At 39.8% G+C, this 17,269-nt stretch overlaps 1 protein-coding gene across 1 annotated transcript in view; it reads right to left on the bottom strand.

Moving 5' to 3' along the window:
• VPS13D (vacuolar protein sorting 13 homolog D) overlaps window positions 1-17,269 on the bottom strand; it is a 303,465-nt gene that overhangs the window by 188,805 nt on the left and 97,391 nt on the right. Inside the window, 7 exon segments of the mRNA XM_037828496.1 lie at window positions 1,708-1,841; window positions 2,949-3,214; window positions 6,379-6,591; window positions 10,514-10,626; window positions 10,812-10,983; window positions 12,992-13,202; window positions 15,850-16,051. Coding sequence (XP_037684424.1) covers window positions 1,708-1,841; window positions 2,949-3,214; window positions 6,379-6,591; window positions 10,514-10,626; window positions 10,812-10,983; window positions 12,992-13,202; window positions 15,850-16,051 — 1,311 coding nt within the window.

Genomic DNA, 17,269 nt, shown 5'->3' on the forward strand with positions numbered 1-17,269 from the left:
GTCAATAGAGATTACATATGGTAGGAGACGTGATTTTTTTCCTCTCCCCTTCACCCATTTTAGGTAATACAGTTGTTACTTTCATAATTAAAAGCAAATACATTAATTGTTGAAGCTGAGTGGCAGATACACGGGGCTTCATTATATATTCTGTTTTACTTTGTATATGTTTGAAATTTTCTATTATAAAAAGTTAAAACATAAATAAATCTAGGGAAGGGAGGGCAGGAGTGAGCGAGGAAGGATTCCTATTCTAGGGCCAAATTATTTTGTGTGCTCAAGAAGTGCACAGAGAAAAGAAGAGAGCATTCATCATGGTTTCCCTTTGCCCCTTTTCTGGTATGTTCTAGCACCAAGGTCCTTTGCTATATTCAAAACTAGCTCATTATTTTCTCTTTTATAAATTCTCTTCCAATGATGTATTGAAGAAGTCTTAAAATGCAGATCCAACTGTGTTGCCTAAAGAATAAGATTGAAAAGAGTTTCCAGGAATCTCAAATATTTTGCCATGCAGTTTTTCTAAGACTTTGGAGCAGAAAAGTTCCATTTTCCTTTTTTCCTTCAGGGTCTTCTGCTACACAAAACCCAATTGTACCTGACAGTTCATTAATCAATCACCAAGATTTTCCATTCAAAGCTGGTATTGTGGTGGCTTGGAAAACAGATGAATTGCAATTTTATGATCAACACACACCATCCCAGCATGCAAATCTTTTCTTTACAGAAGGAAAATAGGTGGTCAAGAAGTGAAATCTCTACATGTTTTATTCATTTATATCTGACTCCTTCCCGACCAAAAAAAATACCATATGCTGCTGGCAGTGAAAGTAAGTTTTATTCAACCTCTGAGCAACACCACTTGAAAGAACAGGGTGTGAGAAGTTCAGTCACACAGGGAAAGGAAATGATGAGTAGCCCCCAGCTAGCCCTGACCAAATACTCTATCACTATAACTAGAGGAATGTTAGCTGAGATCAGTAAATTGAGAACATTTGATACGGACAATAATCTACCTCATTTCCTCTTCTGTCTCCACAACCCATGTCTTAAAAGACAGAGCAGATTTTTACTTAATATCATATAATACATTTTACAGGTTACTCCAGTGCAAATTCTCTCCTTTGTGGGATTACATCAGAGCCTACAGAGGCACTATTGGAGAGTCACACCTTTAGATTATGCATTGCTCTCGAAAGCTGCCCTGTTATAGATGAGATATTCCTGAAAGGATAATGCATAAACTCCTCAAAACCTTTTATAAACAAGTTTCCCTTACCACAGAGTTTGAGCTCTTCACAGAGACAAGTGCTCAATGTGGGGAAAGGGATGTGGGGGCAATGAAGGCCACTTCCTCACCTTCACCAATTTGCCAAGGAGTAGCCCTCAGAAGCAAAGGAATAGCGAGGTGCCCGACACAATAACGGAGACCACAACAGTTCCTGGAATCTTCTTGGGGAAGGAAAGATGGAAGAGAAAGAGGCCAAGTCCCATGGCATATTCATGAGCTAACATTAGAGGACTGAATTGAACTCACATGTTAGAATAGCCTGGTGGATCTGAGGAGAAAATGAGGAAGGGAGGAGAGCAAGGGTCCTCCAATTCCATGAATTATTTCCCCTAATGAATGTTAAAAAGGTAAAATTCTCTTTCAAATGCTTTTCTCTTGAGCCAAACATGTACTATTGTCATCAGCACAGAGATTCTTACCTCGATGCCAAACAAACTTCCTGAAAAGGGGCGATCGACAAACCGGGGCTTATAGGTGAGCACAGTGGTGCCTTTCAGAATAATGGCATTGGTATCGAAGCAGGACACATCTTCAACGGCCACAAACTCCGTGCCTGGAAGGGACAGCAGCCTCAGTCAGGATGTGGGGAAGCTGGAAAACACCAGGTTGAGGCAAACTACACGGCACATTTCCACCAGGGGAGAATGTCAGCCAGTCGGATTTGTTCTCCAGGAAGCCTGCCTGCATTCTGCTTCACTGTCGTTCTGAACAAATTCTGGGCATCTGGACAGGCAGAGCTGAGCCAGCTGAGCACTATCCAGGCAGAAAGGATTGGGATCCAATTTCTCTCTACAGAATATCTTGTTAGGCTAGGTCTCTTAGAAGGCCTACCAGGTATGCAGAAGTAGAGAAAAACATCCCTTCTCCAGCCAGTAACCTGCTTTAAAGCCACAAGGCAGCAGATTCAGATTCGAATGTGGGTCAGGCAGCACAAGGCACTACATCATCTAGGTAGCTGTTCAAGGTGTTTACAAAGATTGTAGAACATTTAATGTGGGCATTTTTGAATATCATATGCAGACGCTTTCCTACTCATTGCTATATGGCAAATTTACTCTGCTTTACACCGTGTTTTCATCAAAAATTGTGTATAGATTGAATTTCTGCAACTGAATCCATTTAAAACACATGTGTTAGCCAGCTTCTTCCCAACCTTTGAGAAGCAGGTAGAGTATAAAGCAAAAATAAATACACAAATATATACCGAGGCACTAGAAGAGTTCACCACGTAACAAAAATCACAGTAAATCTATTTGTAAAGGAAAATATTCTTTTCGTAAAGAAAATAACAATCCCCTCACTTAATTAACTTCCAAACTCAGATTTTCACACACCACAACTGCCTAAACTCAGTAAAGCACATCTGTTGAAACGCTGAAGATCAAACAGAAAATTGAAGCCAGATTTCACACTGGGAAGAAAGGCCACTGCCCAGGTAGTGCCCGGGCAGGTCTCAGGCTGCACAAATGCACTAGGCTGACAAGAGAGAAGGACAAGTGCTCCCTGCAGCCTTCCATGTGGGTCAGGTACTTCATACCCAAAAACGGAGGTCAAGAACCTTGACACCTGTCAGTCCTCAAAAGATGCAAATATCTAAATGCTCATGTCAAAAATGAGAAGCAACAAAGAAGTCCTTCTGTCAGACACACATTGAGCCTACCTGTTACATTGACCTTGACCTCCAGGTGCCTTTCAGTGGACACAGGAAGGGAAGACCGCTTGGTAACTACCCCACTCTTCACAGTTTTGGGAACTGCAGCAGATTCACTGCTTGAGTTACAGAGGCGAGGACGAATAACATGATCTTGTTTCTTAATATCACTGGGAGTGTGGAGAAAATCATGGACTAACAGTAGCCAATCAAATATGAGAAACACACGGAGATTGTTGAGAACTATTGTGAAACATGAAGAATCCTTGGTAGATCTACAAGAAAAAAGACAGGAAAAAAAGAAAAGAAGAATAAAGTCAAATGATATTTGAATAATCTATAAATTTATTACTCAGCTTTGGCAGGTGATATTCCAGTATTTTCTAAACTGACAGCTTTGAGTATCAACAAACCCTGAACACTGGATTAACAGCACATGCACCGTATGTTTTTCAAAGTTAATCATTTTTAAACAGTGGTTCTTGACTGATTTTGCATCCCAGGAGATACATGGGAAATGCCTGGAGACATTTTTCATTGTCACAACTGTGGAGGTTGCTACTAGCATCTGGTAGAGAGAGGCCAGGGATGCTGATAAACATCCTACAATAAACAGGACGACCCCTACCCCAAAGAATTATCTGACTCAAAATGCCAGTAGTGCCAAGATTGAGAAAACATGGCGTAATAGGAAGAGCACAAGCTTTCAGAAACCCAGGCCTAGATCCTAATTATCACAAATTGTGTTACCTTGGGTAAGTCACCTACCTTATCTGAGCCTGTTTCCTCATTTATGAGAAATACTGTAGGAGCTAAAGCCCCAGGCAAACAGCAGGTTTTGATAAACATCAGTTTGCTTCCCTGTAGGCTAGTTCAAAAAGAGCAAAGAGGCCCTCCTTCAATGTTAAGAATCACTTCTTTATACCCCAGGTTTATCTACACCAGACAGTTTGTCTAGCTGAAACCTACCCAAACACCTAGATCTCTTGGCCTGAGGAGGAGGACAAATAATGATAGTCACCCCAACATATACGCAAGCACTCTATAGATAGAGCTGGAGAGGGGGAGGGGAATACTGGTTTTGTAGTCCTTATTACCCCAAATGCTATATTCCAGGTGAAAGCTCAAGGAAGTCTTTCAGACCTTGCCTCAAACCACGGTGTGGTAGGGGGCTTCTCCAGGCCAGGCACAGGTCTGCAAGGTTGTTTGGGCTGAATCTGGTTTATAAACTCACCTGAGGGACTCAGGTTCCGGCTACTACACGGACCTGGTTCCCTGCCCTCAGGTGCTCCTATCCGAGAAAAGCTGACTTTGGGGGTATTTCTAAGGCTGATTCCTCTAGTATCTTATTCCTCCGAAACCTGGCTCACTGGTCCCCGACAGAGAACACCCGACGCTGCATGCGTCCCTCCACACAGACAGCATTTTCCACACACTTCACCCTTTTGTGATGGAGACAAAAGGCTGCCCGCAGTAAAATTTTCCACCCCATTTTGAACATAGATTGTCAGAGTTAGACACTAACTGGAAAGTCAGAGTGTGTCTGATCCCTTTTCTGGAAAATATTTCAAGCCTTTAAACACTGTGAAGTGATTTATATTTGACACACAAAATCCCCACAGAAGAATAATTCTTCTTGAGACACAGAAGGCATTCAAAAGTTCCAATCAAAAGAACATTTTAACCCTCTCACCAACAATGATATTTCTGTTAGCAAGAGGCAAGGTAACACTTCATCATTTGACTCCAAGAAATTACAGACTGAAGGGAGATATGAGCCTAGAATAACATTTCAAGGTTCCATATCCTCCTATATATTAAAAATTATGATAGTTGGGACAATGAGCTGATAGTTTAGAAAGCCAGATCAATACTAAAAAAGCAAACTCAGAAAGAAATTGTTTCAGCAGATGGACAAAGTATGCGCAAGCCTCCAGCTCAAATAAAAATCAGCTTCAAACAAAGGAGCTGCAAATCACCACCATCTTATCTGACTACGATCAGCCCGATAACCAGAGAGCTGGTGGGCCTGCAGACCATGAGAAAGGACATGAGCTTTGAGGTCAGGGACCTAGGCTTGAGTTCTGACTACTTCACTTAGCAGCAGTGTGACCCTGGAAGAGTTATTTAACCCCTCCAATCATCTGTTTCTGTATCTGTAAAATGGAAAAGTCACCACTTGGCAGACTTGTTGTAAGGATTAAATTAACAGTAAGTGCCTGACTCCTCAAAGGGTTCCATAAGAGGTAACTAACATTCCTAATACTGACCTTTTAAAAGTTCATGCAAAATTTTAAATGACTACTTTGCTAGATTTCCTAAAGGTACAGAGAGAGACCATGACCTCTCTGGAAAAAAAAATCTGAACCCTGAGGAATTCACTGAACAGTTCATTGAAATGCCATGCATATATAAACATAAAAACACAAGAATAGTCTTGATAACTTTTGTTTTCTTCTTTTGCCTGACCACCTAGTTTTTCCCAGCATTTTCTACTTACGGCTTTATGGTTACAACATATCTGATGACATTCAGCATTAATGTAATGAAACTGACATCAGTTCCAAAGATCTCCTCTTGGATTTTCATCGCAGGATTTCTTTAGATCAGACCCAATTTTTCATTTTTCAGGTTTCAGGTCTGTGCTCACTTAGCCGTAAGATCTCACAGTAGTGTATCATCAAATAAAATAAACTACTTCAGGAATAAAAACAGCTACCATCTATGCCAAGCAGTATGCCCAAATTATCTCAATAAGTTATTTTTATCAATCCTGTGAGATGGTTACAGTTATTTTTTCCTGTTAAAAAAGAGCAAATTGCAGCTCAAAGAGGTTAAACAATTTGCCCAAGACACATAGCTAGAAAGTGGGAGATCAAGGTTCTGAGCTCAGATCTATCCAATTCCATAACATATGCTGTTTCCCCACACAACACTGCCTCTTATAACACCAGGAAGAAAAACATCTAGTTCAAAGAGTCTAAAGCTCAGAACACATGGAGAAATGAGTCAGCAAGGCTTAAATGGGTAAGTACGTAATTCAAGTCAAAACCATCTAACTTCCATTATTTGTAGAGACCAAAAGTCCTTTTTTTTTCCTAAAACCAGCATAATTTCCTCCTTCCCTAAGTCACTTTATACATTAAAACAATCTACTTCTTATAGGGAGGTTGATTTTAAGGACCTGGTTTCATTTTGAACTATTTTACTTGTTTAAAGCAACAGAGACATCTTTTGGCCAACAAAGAAACTGCAAGGTTACAGGAGTAATATAACATACAGTACACTGCATTGTTAAGTCATTATCCATTTGGCTTTTTAGTGGTTCCTTAATCCCTTGATGTTGCAGAACCAACACGGACTTGGTCAACTGGCCACAAATGGAAATGTCTCGATAAAGAAAGAAGACAGGCAGTCTCAGGGTCTAAGATCCTACTACCTGAAATGCAGCTCAATCTGAATGGATCCTTGGGTAGTGTTGCTATTCTTGGAGGGTTGAAAGATGCAGCTGAACACATTGGTCATACCAGGGCTTGTCTTCTGCCCAGCATAGCGGGTGTCAAAAGCCATCATGGAATGGGAAACCAAGTTGATGGATTTGGTTTGGTTGGAAAAACTCTCATAAAGCAGTTTGCATTTCTTAAAGTCAAACCTAAAAGGGAGAAAGCAGACCAGGTGTTAAACATAACTCTGCCATTTTACAAAATTACGTAAATTCAACATGACACCACAAAATCATAAATATATCTAAGTTCTATGAAGGATAACAGCTTCATTCTGAGATTTTTCATTGATTTCACTAACAGATTCCTCAAAATGGATTTAGTGTCATGTGCACTATGTCGTGAGGAATAATACCACATTTATTATACTCTTGGTTCATTTGAATTCCCATTTCTACCACAAGTCTAAGAAGGTCATATATCTGTAATAATCCCAAACTCTTTCTAGTCCCTCTGGAATCCAAAGTAAGATTGCTTGTTTAACATACCAAAGGTTCCTTTTGACCAAGAAATTAATTTCCTTTCTTATTACATCCTTACAGTCTGGTCTTCCATCTATCAACTCCTAGACTGCCTGGAAAATTCTCTCTCTAGAATTTTAAGATCACTATAGTTTACTGGGAACAACCAGAACATATAATGTTCTTCATACAGAAAAATAATACAACTGATTCATCAACAGGAAATGCATTTGGAAGTACCTTTTTTTAGTACAAGAGAAAGCTTCAGTGGGCATTTCATAATTACTCAGAACAATAATGACAACATTTACAGAATCATGCGCCTTTCTCTATGTTGACAAAAACTAATGGTGTAGCCAGTCATCAGAAAAATTTGCTGGATCACACAACAATCAGTCTGGGACTCCAGCATCACAGTACCAAGCTCTCTTCAGCTGCGTTAGATATAGACCACGACAGAGCTTTCAGGGAAAGAAAACAATAGAAGGTAGAAAGGTTCCGTGGGGGAAAACACAAGCCTTACAGTCCTGATTTTATATACTGGGGATCTATGACTTTTCCAGACATATGACCTTATGATTGTCAAAAATTCTATCTGGAAAATACGGGGTAATACCTGCCCAGCTTCTTTACGGTGTTTTTAAGAGAACAAAATGGAAAGGTGAGCCTATTAAGTATGAAAAAATACTGCACTTTTTAAAATTGTATACCATTAATCAAATTCATATGCCTACACTGACCAAGCAATTGATATAAATAAGTGAATTGCTCAGTAACCACATGTACCATCTACAGGGAGCAGTTGCTACTCAGCTTCTAGACGCTTCCAAATAAGACTCTGGGCCCAGAATTGTCAGTTTCGAATACTTCAAAAAAAGCTGAAATCCAGACTTTTTACAAGAAATCCCCCAATTCTTAAATGTCAGCCACTGAGGCAGTCATTCGTGCCGCTTAACAAATAATTTTGGGTTCCCCCCTTCCCAAATACAGGGTAAGATTGTACTTCTTGGCCACTCTGCAGCTGTGTGGGATCATGTGACTAGTTCTGGTCAATGAGATCTGCCACAGCATTCAGTTGCCATTCAAGTCCCCAGAGCTATTCTTTTTTCTCTCTGGCACATCAAAAGCAGGCTGCTCTATAAAGCCTGAAGTGGCTACAATCAGCAGAACACCTCCTGAAACCTAGAATAGATTTGTATGCAGTATGAGGAAGAAAGACATCTTCATTTTTTTAAGTCACTGGTATTTTGGAATGTTTGCTACTACAGCATAATTTAACCCATCTTGACTGATAAAGGAACAAAACTGAACTTTAAAAAAAACACTGCAAAAAAAAAAAAAGAAAAAAGAAAAATTTTTCTTGTAGTAATCAGTATGTTCAAGTGCTGACTGTGGTGATAAATGTACAACTTTATGATGATACCATGAACAACTGATTGTACACTGTGGATAAATGTATGGCATGTGAATATAACTCTATAATATTGTAGGAAAAAAATATATATAGGAGTAAAAGTCTTGGAGAAAACATGGTGAGAGGGATGTACCTACCTACTGTTGATGAGCAGGTAGAATGGTGTAGCCTTTCTGAAGGTCAGTGTGGTGGTTCCACAAAAAGTTAAGTATGTGGGGACCATAAGGCCCTGCAACCTCATTATGGGGTATGTCATTTGAAGATCTGAGAGCAGAGACATGAATGGACATTTGCAAACTGGTGTTCATGGAGGCAGCAATCATGATTTTCAATGAGTAGAGGTGACCTAAGGGTACACAGACTGAGGAACAGAATGGTGAACTGTGGTGTACGCATACAATGGAATATTAAGCAACCACAAGAAGGAGTGAAGCTGTGAGACACACAAGGAGGTGAATGGATCCTGTACACAGTATTTGAGTGAAGTATGCCAGAAATAAAGGCAAACACTATAATGCCTCACCAATATGGACTAACTACAATGTGTAAACTCAGAATTGAATCTTAGAACATAGCCTAACATGGACATGACTACTGTAATGGTCCCTAGATTGTAAGCTCTTACAGCAGTCAATTCTATTCCTGAATTGTAATGCCTATCTCTAAACTTTGAGATGCTGATCCCTTAGTGTATAACCTGATGGGTCTCTGAAACAATGTGTATCTCTGAGACACCTGAAACTCAGAGCTAGAGCTCAGCAGATATGAAGGTCAGTATTAGTGCATGCAGCAACTGCTAAAAAAAAAAGCTGAAAAAGAGCACAGACTTCAATTAGTGATATGAATGAAGCTGATCTGGTTAAGACTAGGGCAAACCAGGCCAAAGGGTAAAGGTCGAAACTGACTGTGTTTTAAAACTTCAACTTCCATGTGAGACCAAAGGAAGAGATGTCTATTTGGTGCAGGATCTATATTTTCTAAACAGTATAACTCTACAGTCGGTTTCTTCAAACACCACAATTACATGGAATTTTGAATAGGATGTGAGATAAGGTAGGTTAGTATAGGTTAGAATGAAATAGTGACACATCCCAAAGTAATTTGGGCAGAGAATAAAAAATCTATTTACAGCCCCCCCACCCCACCCCATCCTGAGGAGCTGGGGGAAAGTGCAGAAGTGTTGGACTTTCTCACCTGGACCAGTGTTGATGATGTCACAAACACTGGGACTGGCGGTTTGATGTGCCGAGCCCTCTATCGTGGGACTTGCCCTTATGAGGCTCGTTACTGCAAAGGAGAGGCTGAACTTGCATATAATTGTGCCTAAGAGTCTGCCCGATTACCTCTTTGTTGCTCAGATGTGGCCCTCTCTCTCTCTAACTGAGCCACCTTGGCAGGTGAACTCACTGCCCTCCCCGCTATGTGGGACCCGACTCCTGGGGGTGTAAATCTCCCTGGCAACGCAGGATATGACTCCCAGGGATGAATCTGGACCAAGCATCATGGGATTGAGAATATCTTCTTGACCAAAAGGGGGATGCAAAATGAGATGAAATACTTTCAGTGGCTGAGAGATTTCAAATGGAGTAGAGAGGTCACTCTGGTGGACATTCTTATGCACTATATAGACAACACCTCTTAGGTTTTAATATGTTGGAATAGCTAGAAGTAAATACCTGGAACTACCAAACTCCAACCCAGCAGCCTTGACTCTTGAAGATGATTGTAAAACAATGTAGGTTACAAGGGGTGAGAGTATGATTGTGAAAACCTTGTAGATCACACTCCCTTTATCTAGCGTATGGATGGATGAGTAGAAAAATGGGGACAAAAACTAAACGACAAATAGGGTGGGATGGGGGGGATGGTTTGGGTGTTCTTTTTTTACTTTTATTTTTTATTCTTATTCTGATTCTTTCTGATGTAAGGAAAATGTTCAGAAATAGATTGTGGTGATAAATGCGTAACTATATGATCGTACTGTGAACAGTTGATTGTATACCATGGATGATTGTATGGTATGTGAATATATTTCAATAAAACTAAATTAAAAAAAAAAAAAAAACACTCTGCAGACCACATTCAGCCTATGGACCACCATTCTGCAACCTCTGGTCTATGCTAAAACAAAACACTTGTACTATTTTTATTACTATTACTACTATTAATAGTATAATAATATAATTGAATCCATACCTGGCTAGGGACCCAGCACCTTCTTTGCCTTTTGGATCTTTAAGCTCCAGACTAACATTTACCATATCAATGAGGAGACACATGCAAGTGTACACTTCTCCACTCAGAACAGTCTGCAAAAGGAAAGGGCTGATCAATCTTTAGCTGATGATGTCAACCTAAAAATGTGGTTAATATTTCAAGAAGTCTAATTTGCTTGTTCCACCTTTCTTCCACAGGTAAGTTTATGGAATATATATGCAAGGTGACCATCCACTGAGAGTATGAGAGTTACAGGACAACATAAGGTCTCACTCACATGAATTCTTGGATCTTGTAAATCATAAGGCCGCATAAATTCCTCTATGGGCTCTCCAAGGTTGTTCTCCAATAAGCCGCGGATCAGCTTGTATTTATACAAATCCAGGGAGCAGTGGACTGAAGATAGATTACCATGAATAGATATGTCTGGCACAGCATGACTTATTTCTCTACGGAAAAAGAAAAAAAGGTCACATTCCAAACAAATCACTAACAACAGTGACATAGCTCACACCCAGATATTCAAGCTAAAATGTACCCAACTACATTATCAACCAGTTCATTTCCCATTTCTAATGACAAAAAATGCACATGGCTCCAAATCAAGCAAGTTAGTGTGGTTGAGTGTCATGCTTCATGCTTTCTAACACGATGATCTAACTCATCTGTTAATAGTGGAAAACCTCATGCTACTCAAAATGCTTAAATTATTACAGTAGGGAGAATAATAAAGAAAAGATGCCAAGCTCTTTATTTAACTCTTCAGATTTAGCAGCAACCAAAAATAAGAAACTGGTGTTTCATATCGAACCCAGGCTGGACAAAAGGACAAAACCTGAAGAGGTTACTCGTCTCGGCTGGGATGGGCAAAAGTCTAGCTGAAGATGACAGACACCCTCAGGTGAAGCAGAGCCCTCAACCCAACGATGAAGAGCTTCCTCCACCTTCACAGGGATTCAGGGGACACTACGGATCCTACAGATACTACGTTCTGAGTATATAAAGTAGAGTGTTCAAATTTGAAGTGGAAGAGGAATATAAAAGAAACTACTATGTCTGTAGATAAAAGCCTACATGCAATAAAGTTAAAGAAGACCAATGATACAATCAACAAACAGAAACTGGAAAGGACTCCCAAGTACCTTCTTGGGTTTCTTTTTCTGTGGTGTGAGAAGCTGAGAGAACACCATGTGTTCTGTGTAACCTTCTATCTAGGCTAACAGAGTATAATTATCTGTACATAAACACTGATGGCAGTGGGTAAAGCTTAGATAAGCAGAGTAGCAAAGCATATTTTTTAAAAGCATTGCTTGAAAAGATACCAAAGTAGTCAATTTCTAAATAACAAAGACCCTCTTAAGACTGCTAGACCAGTAAAACCAAATACAGCCCATGCCAACCACAACTGTATGCCAGTCAGGAAGCATGTGAATAACAAGAATGAAACACAAACATCTCACTGAGAAGGGCTAAATTGTATTCTTAATCCAGACAGAAACAAGTGACATTAAATGACTCATCCAAGCCCAAGAACTACCAAGGGACCAGAGAGGAATTAAAATCATACTACCAATGAGACTGCTTTCCGAAACGATTACTTAACAGTCACAGCTCATCTTTCCCTGGATTGAGATGCAATATTGTTGCTTCTCCGAAATTAATGTCCCAAACAGAAAGATAACACACTGTAACCAGTGGTTCCCAATCCATGTACCTGGGCCGGGCTAGCATAAGCACCACCAGAGAACCTTGTTAAATACACACTTGAGCATCAGCCTTGAGAGTCAGTTTCTGTTGGCTTCAACCGGGTCTGGGAATCCATATTTTCAAAAAGTTCCCCAGCCAGGTATGGAACTAAGGACAACCGAAACAATGCTCTGAACCACAGAAATATGCATCCTGTGTTCTCAGGCCAATTAAATTATGGTCAGTTCATTAGCCTTTATGTACTTTCAGATTGCTTAATGAAATGAAACAGGCAAAACTTCATCTAAACATTTATACTAATTAAATGAAGTTCCGGGGTAAACAGCAGTAGCACATCCAGAATCTAATGTATTTGGAACATGTAATCCAAATGCCACCTCTTCCAGAATATTTTCCTGCCATCACCACCTCCCACCCACCCAAATCCATGCTGAATTCAAGTCCTTTCCTCTTATTTTCAAGGCACCTGATATGACCCTATAAAACAGTTTATAACAAGGAATCATACACATTATAAGAATCATCCACTTACCTTCCTATAACCCTCAACAGAATATAAGTTCCTTGAGGGTAGAAATTTTTTCTTTCATCAGAGTAGCCCTCATGTCTAGAACATAGTAGGGACTCAACAAACACTTGCTTAATAGATGAATGAATAAATGAACACTCATGGTCTTCTGAAGTTACCTTAATAGGACTGATTTACACGTTACTAAAATTCTACTTATAATACAGATGTACAACACTCACTTGTCCAAATTCCTTTCCACCTGCAATTTCAGCCTACAAGGCTCAGTTAAGAGACTTCCTCCAGTCTGCCGCACAAAATAAGAGGGGAAGATCAGATCTCCACTGTTGTCCTCCAAGGCCTTGGAGTACTCTCGTGGATGTCTCTCTGCGGCAAAGATGTCCATGTCCTGTAGGTCCACAACAATGCAATCCAGCAGGCAGACATGGTCTTCTGTAAGGACCAAGGAGAGAGAAATCATTAAGAAAATGGGACCCAGAAAAGGTTGGCCCTGACAAACCAAAAAAGCCAAAAAAAGCTCCTTCTGTCTTTGTAAAGTGTTTAGAACTGCCTGCTTCCCCATTATCCATACCTAGCACCACCTTGAAGAGCAATGTCCAGAAGTCTCCATGATGGCACCAAGACCTCCTTACATGATGTTCCCCATGCTGGAAACTTCCTGTCCACCTCCCCTTCACACCCAGCACATACTGTGTCACACACCCTTAGCGTCTCATTACTATACTGAAACATTAACTGAGGCTAAAGTGTTTATGACTCAAAATGATTTATCATGCAATCTCTCCCAATGATAATCAACAGGCATCTCATGTAAAGACAATGTTACCCAAAGGGTTCCAAGCTTTTTCCAGCAGCAACATTTTTTTGTCAAACAAATATTAATGTAACGCCGTCTTCTGCCACTGATCTAATCCAGACCACATCATCCTTGCCTAGACCACCACAAACCCTCCTCCAATATGCCTACTTAATTCTGTTCTGGCCCTCACAAATCCATTCCCCCCACTAAAAAAGTGAGTAATCCTCAGAAAAATTAATCAGATCAAAGCATTCCCATCCTTTATACACTTTAAAGGCTATTTTTAATCCAAAATTCTTTTTGTAAATCTCCTCAAAATCTCTCCAAGGCCCTGCATAAGCTCCCTGCCACCTTTCCAACTTCACCTCAAGCTATTCTCACCCCTGCTCACCAAGCCTCTGACTCACTGGTCTTCCATTCCCCAAAAATGTAAAGCTCTTTACTGCCTGGCCAGCTTTACCTGTGGCATGACCCTCTCATTTCAATCTAAATTGAGTTCTTCCTGTTCTTTTGTCTACACCATTCCATAACGTTTATCATTATCTAGAATTCAATAGATATGTTTTTGTAATATCTTTTTCAATAGTTTATCTTATAAATTCATGGTGGCAGGAACCATGTCCGACATTGTATGTTAATATAATAGGGGAAATGTATTACAACAACTGGAACAACTAGAACAACTGGCATTAAGCAGGCATTGGATAAATGATTCTTAACTAGCTGATTACATGGATAAATATGTGAAACAGATCAAAGTGGAGCTGATCTGGTAAAAGGGTTTAGGGAATAGGGATAAAGGGCCTAACAGATTCCCTAGGGTATCATCATAGAATCCTAGGGATACACAGACGTCATCTGAAAACCACTGCCTTAATCCAAGGCAACTGGTTATTGGTGGAATCCTAGAAACAAGTAACAAATCCATAGCAGAAATGTTGAGAGAGAGCTCTTTCTATGAAACATCCCAAATCACTTCTTACAGGCATCTACCTATATACAAGGCTGACCTTATGCCTAATCATCATTGTCATCAGAACAACAACACTAGGTAACATTTACCAAGTGGCATTATGTGTGAGCCCCCTCCATGCTTTAAATGTTTTATGTATACAGACTTGGTAGGCAATTATTACATGGATTAAGAATTCAGTTCTGGAATCAGAGTGCCTACGTCCATCTAAATCCACTATTTACTATCTACATGACCCTAAACAAGTTAAATTACATGATTTTTCTAAGCCCTTGTCACCTCATCTGTAATGGGGTGTTAAGAGGATGAAGTAATTTACATAAAGAGCTTACCACAAAGTCTGGCACATAAAAAGTGTCCAAATACAATGATGATGATGAGGAGGAGGAGGAGGAAGTAATTTACATAAAGAGCTTACCACAAAGTCTGGCACATAAAATGTGTCCAAATACAATGATGATGATGATGATGATGACGAGGATGAAGTAATTTACATAAAGAGCTTACCACAAAGTCTGGCACACAAAAAGGGTCCAAATACAATGATGATGATGATGATGATGATGACATCTTCATCATCATCATCATCATCATCTCAGGTAATCCTCAACATAACCATAAGCCACTTTGCTGTCACCTCTGGGACCACAAGGTATCTAACAAAAGACACTCAGCAACCCCTTCAGTGTGGTGTCCCACGGCTCTCAAAGTCCAGCCACACTGGACTGAATATACTGCCCTCTTTTAGCTCCTTAGAACAGTATCTCACTTACTCAATACATCTCCTATCCAGAGCACATTCAAAAACAGAAACACCAAAATTAGGCTTGCATTTGGAATGTTAATTCTTAAATTCTAGAGAACACCAATAATTGGATGCTTCCAGTCTTTTAAAAACTGTTACTTAAGTATTTATTGGAACCAAATTTACACTAATATTTTAAAGAAGGGTTCTTTTTTATTTTGTACAATTATTGCCTGGATTATGACTTGTAAGGATGTGTCTAAGGATGCAGGAATTGCTCTAGTTATACTAGCACCATCTGGTGGTAACTATCTTGAACTATAAGAAAAAAGTTCAGATGGACAATCTAAAATCTCTTTATGCTGTCTTACTAATTTATCCTACTTTGCAAGTCATCCGATGCTAAATCTACATCCTAGGACTGTTAAGCCTTGTAAGCAATATTACTAAAGAAATGCTGTCTCTATCAGCACCTGGTTGCGTATATGCTTTCCCCCTTAAGTTCCAGGAGTAGTTCATGAATTTCCGAGCCACATTATACAGCTCTTTTTTCCACTTTTACCTGGACTACAGGAAACTTGGCCAACAGTCAGTGTGGCTTGTTGCCCTTGCTGCTTGATCGAGGTACCTGGCACAGATTCATTCTTCAGGCCACCTAGACTCATTCCAGCAGGAGGCATCATGACTAGCCCCTCAGAATGGGGGTCCACAGTGCTAGTCATGTGTTTGGGAGTACCCGTTGGAGAAGCTGGAGGAACAGATTCCTAGGAAGAAACAAAGAACACTAGAATGCAGGATGGTGGGGCAGGGGCGACTATATCTCTAATATCCCAGAAGTCCCAGTCCCGACGATTGTCCATCATCCTCCCCGATCACATACACAAAAGGGTAGCGAGGTCATGACATTTATTGCTGCATGGAATTATTCGCAGAGATGTTACATAAAACTCAACACCTGTTGAAAACTCTAAGATCCTAATTGTTTCAGGTGATTTAATCTAATCAATGCAAGAAAAGTAAATCTCTCAGCTATATGACACATTGTTGCTTTGTCGGGTAGAAGTAGGGAGTTTATCTTTCTAAGAAAACACATGAAATGGTAGTATAGTTCCAAAGGGATCAGGGCACTTTCTAGAAGTCTCCTCTCATAGGTTTATGCGTCTCATCTCTCTAAGTATGGAAATGAAAACGAAATGGAAAATATGGGAAGTTAGCAATTCCTATTACGTTTCTGCTCAAGAGCATAAAAATTAAGAGGGTCTATGACAGAAGAAAATAGATTCTGTAACTCTACTGAAAATATTGTACACTTCTACCTTTCTTAAGTAGTTAGTACCTACATTCACTTAATTGCTAACAGGGTTAGCAATTAATCTATTTCACCAGAATGATTCAATAACTGACCTTTTAAACTTCCCATGTTACCTCATCCAAGCGTCGGAGCTGTATATATATATATGGATGGCTTCTGCATCAACAGTTTGCTCTCACCTATCCATTCTCATGTGCTAGCTGGGAGGTGGGAAGAATGGCTCTCCCCTAGTGCTGCCTTGTATGTCTATGCCTCTCTGCTTTTGAAAAGGAGATAATAATGCTGCTCTCCTTTACAGATATCTTGAGTAGTGATTAAAAGTAACAGTGAAAGAAACCAGTTCTTACTTTCTGCAAAGTTTTTTTATTCCAAGGCAAATTAGTAGGCAAAGCCTATTATTTAAGTATGTCAAAATACAAACCTTCCCTCTTGCTTAGTTTATTTAAACTCTGGAGAGTATTTGTTGATCTTTCATTTGATTCACCTCTACATCCCCTCTGTAGTTGGTTTAAATAAATCAATAGCTTGAGGAGATTAACCCAAAGCTTTCAAAAGAATCTGACTCACAGATTATGGTTTAAGCACAAGTCAGGGTTGAGAAAACTGAAAGGAAAGCATATGTAAAAAATCAAACCTGCACCCATTAAGACATGGATTTATGTAAAACCAT

The sequence above is a fragment of the Choloepus didactylus genome, chromosome 2 (assembly GCF_015220235.1).
Source record: "Choloepus didactylus isolate mChoDid1 chromosome 2, mChoDid1.pri, whole genome shotgun sequence".
Taxonomy (NCBI): domain Eukaryota; kingdom Metazoa; phylum Chordata; class Mammalia; order Pilosa; family Megalonychidae; genus Choloepus; species Choloepus didactylus.